The 1,932-nt window shown below is 37.0% G+C and overlaps 1 protein-coding gene across 1 annotated transcript; it reads left to right on the top strand.

The window, feature by feature from the left end:
- The first annotated feature begins 368 nt into the window (after window positions 1-368).
- Window positions 369-730, top strand: LOC112862491 (large ribosomal subunit protein eL39-like). Its single transcript, XM_025925794.2, has one exon. It carries the CDS (start codon window positions 405-407, stop codon window positions 558-560), a length of 156 nt encoding a protein of 51 aa, XP_025781579.2. The 5' UTR covers window positions 369-404; the 3' UTR covers window positions 561-730.
- Window positions 731-1,932: the final 1,202 nt, after the last annotated feature.

Here is a 1,932-nt window from a genome sequence, read left to right as displayed (position 1 = left end):
TTTCACTTATGAGTGGAATGTAAAAAAAATGAATAAACAAAAAGCAGAATCAGATCTATAAATATAGAGAACAAACTGTGGTTGCCAGAAGGAAGAGGAGTAGCATGTTGGGCAAAACAAGTAAGGGAGAGGGAGGTACAGGCTTTCAGTTATGGAATGAATAAGTCATGGAAATAAAAGGCACGGTATAAGGAATCCAGTCAGTGATACTGTTAATAGCAGTGTAAGGTGGCAGATGTAGCTACACTTGAGGTGAACAGAGCATAATGTGCAAACCTGACAAATCACTAAGTCGATCATTGAAACTGCAATATTGTGTGTCAACTATACTCAAATAAATAAATAAAAGTTCAGTCTTTGCTCTTCTCTGCCATTGTGGTGTGTGTGGCTGACCGTTTCTCGCCATGCCTTCTCACAAGTCTTTCAGGATCAAGCGATTCCTGGCCAAGAAACAAAAGCAGAATCGTCCCATTACGCGGTGGATTCAGATGAAAACTGGTAATAAAATCCGATACAACTCCAAGAGGCGGCTTTGGAGAAGAACGAAGCTGGGTCTGTAAGGGATCGAACATGAGATGGCACACGTTTATGCTGCCTGAAAGTCATGTGTTTCTACACCATCACATCCTTACTGCCTGACCAGTAGATCTGTTTTATCAGGAAATTGACTTTTCTCTGTTATGATGTTTCTGCACCTATAGGTTGGTTCAGTAATAAACATGTGAGACCTCTTGGTTGAGGAAAAAAAAAAGGTCAAATGTGCCATTGGCAATTTAAGAGTTAAAAACATTATTTACAGGGACGCCTGGGTGGCTCAGTTGGTTAAGCCTCTGACTTCAGCTCAGGTCATGATCTCGCAGGTTTGTGAGTTCGAGCCCCGCGTCGGGCTCTGTGCTGACAGCTCAGAGCCTGGAGCCTGCTTTGGACTCTGTGTCTCCCTCTCTCTCTCTACCCCTCCCCCACTTTCTCTCTGTCTCTGTCACTCTTAAAAATAACTGAACATTACAAAATTTATTTATTTATTTATTTATTTATTTATTTAATTTTAATTTTTTAAATGAAATTTATTGTCAAGTTGGTTTCTGTACAACACCCAGTGTTCATCCCAACAGGTGCCCCCTTCAATGCTCATCACCCACCTCCCCTCCTTCCCACCCCCATCGACCCTCAGTTTATTCTCAGTTTTTAAGAGTCTCTTATGATTTGGCTCCCTCCCTCTCTAACTTTTTTTTTCCTTCCCCTCCCCCATGGTCTTCTGTTAAGTTTCTCAGGATCCACATAAGAGTGAAAACATACGGTATCTGTCTTTCTCAGTATGACTTATTTCACTTAGCATAACACTCTGCAGTTCCATCCATGTTGCTATAAAAGGCCATATTTCATTCTTTCTCATTGCCAAGTAGTGTTCCATTGTGTATATAAACCACAGTTTCTTTATCCATTCATCAGTTGATGGAGCACTGCTGGGAAAATTTTTTTAAATAAATTAAAAAAACACTATTTACAAACTATTTAAAAATAAATAATAATGAATGTGACCAAACTGATTCTCAGTTGAAGTTTTATAACTGTAAATGCTCAAAGGTAAAGAATGTAATCAATTAGAAAAATAACAAATATATGCAATAGTAAATTAAAAATAAAATAGTTATCAATAAATAAGCATTCATCAAAAAAATTAGGCGTACTCAATAACCAACAAGGTGTGCTTTTAAAAAAATCAATGAAATGGAAAAGAGGGATCATTTTTGGAAGTCTATTTAATCAAAGAAAGGATACTGTAGAAATTGACATAAATGAGAATATCATAGTAGAATAGATGTATATTGAAAGTATCATCTGTCTCCGTGCTGCCTATAATCAAAAGCTAGATGGAGAGAAAATATAAGAAACAAATGATTTAATATAAATGAGTCAAGTTTTTAAATTAAA

This window comes from Puma concolor, chromosome B2, assembly GCF_028749965.1.
Source record: "Puma concolor isolate L17-30 chromosome B2, mPumCon1.1.hap2, whole genome shotgun sequence".
Classification (NCBI taxonomy): Eukaryota; Metazoa; Chordata; class Mammalia; order Carnivora; family Felidae; genus Puma; species Puma concolor.
Note: the sequence above shows the minus strand (reverse complement) of the source record. Positions and strands in the feature narration are given on the sequence as shown.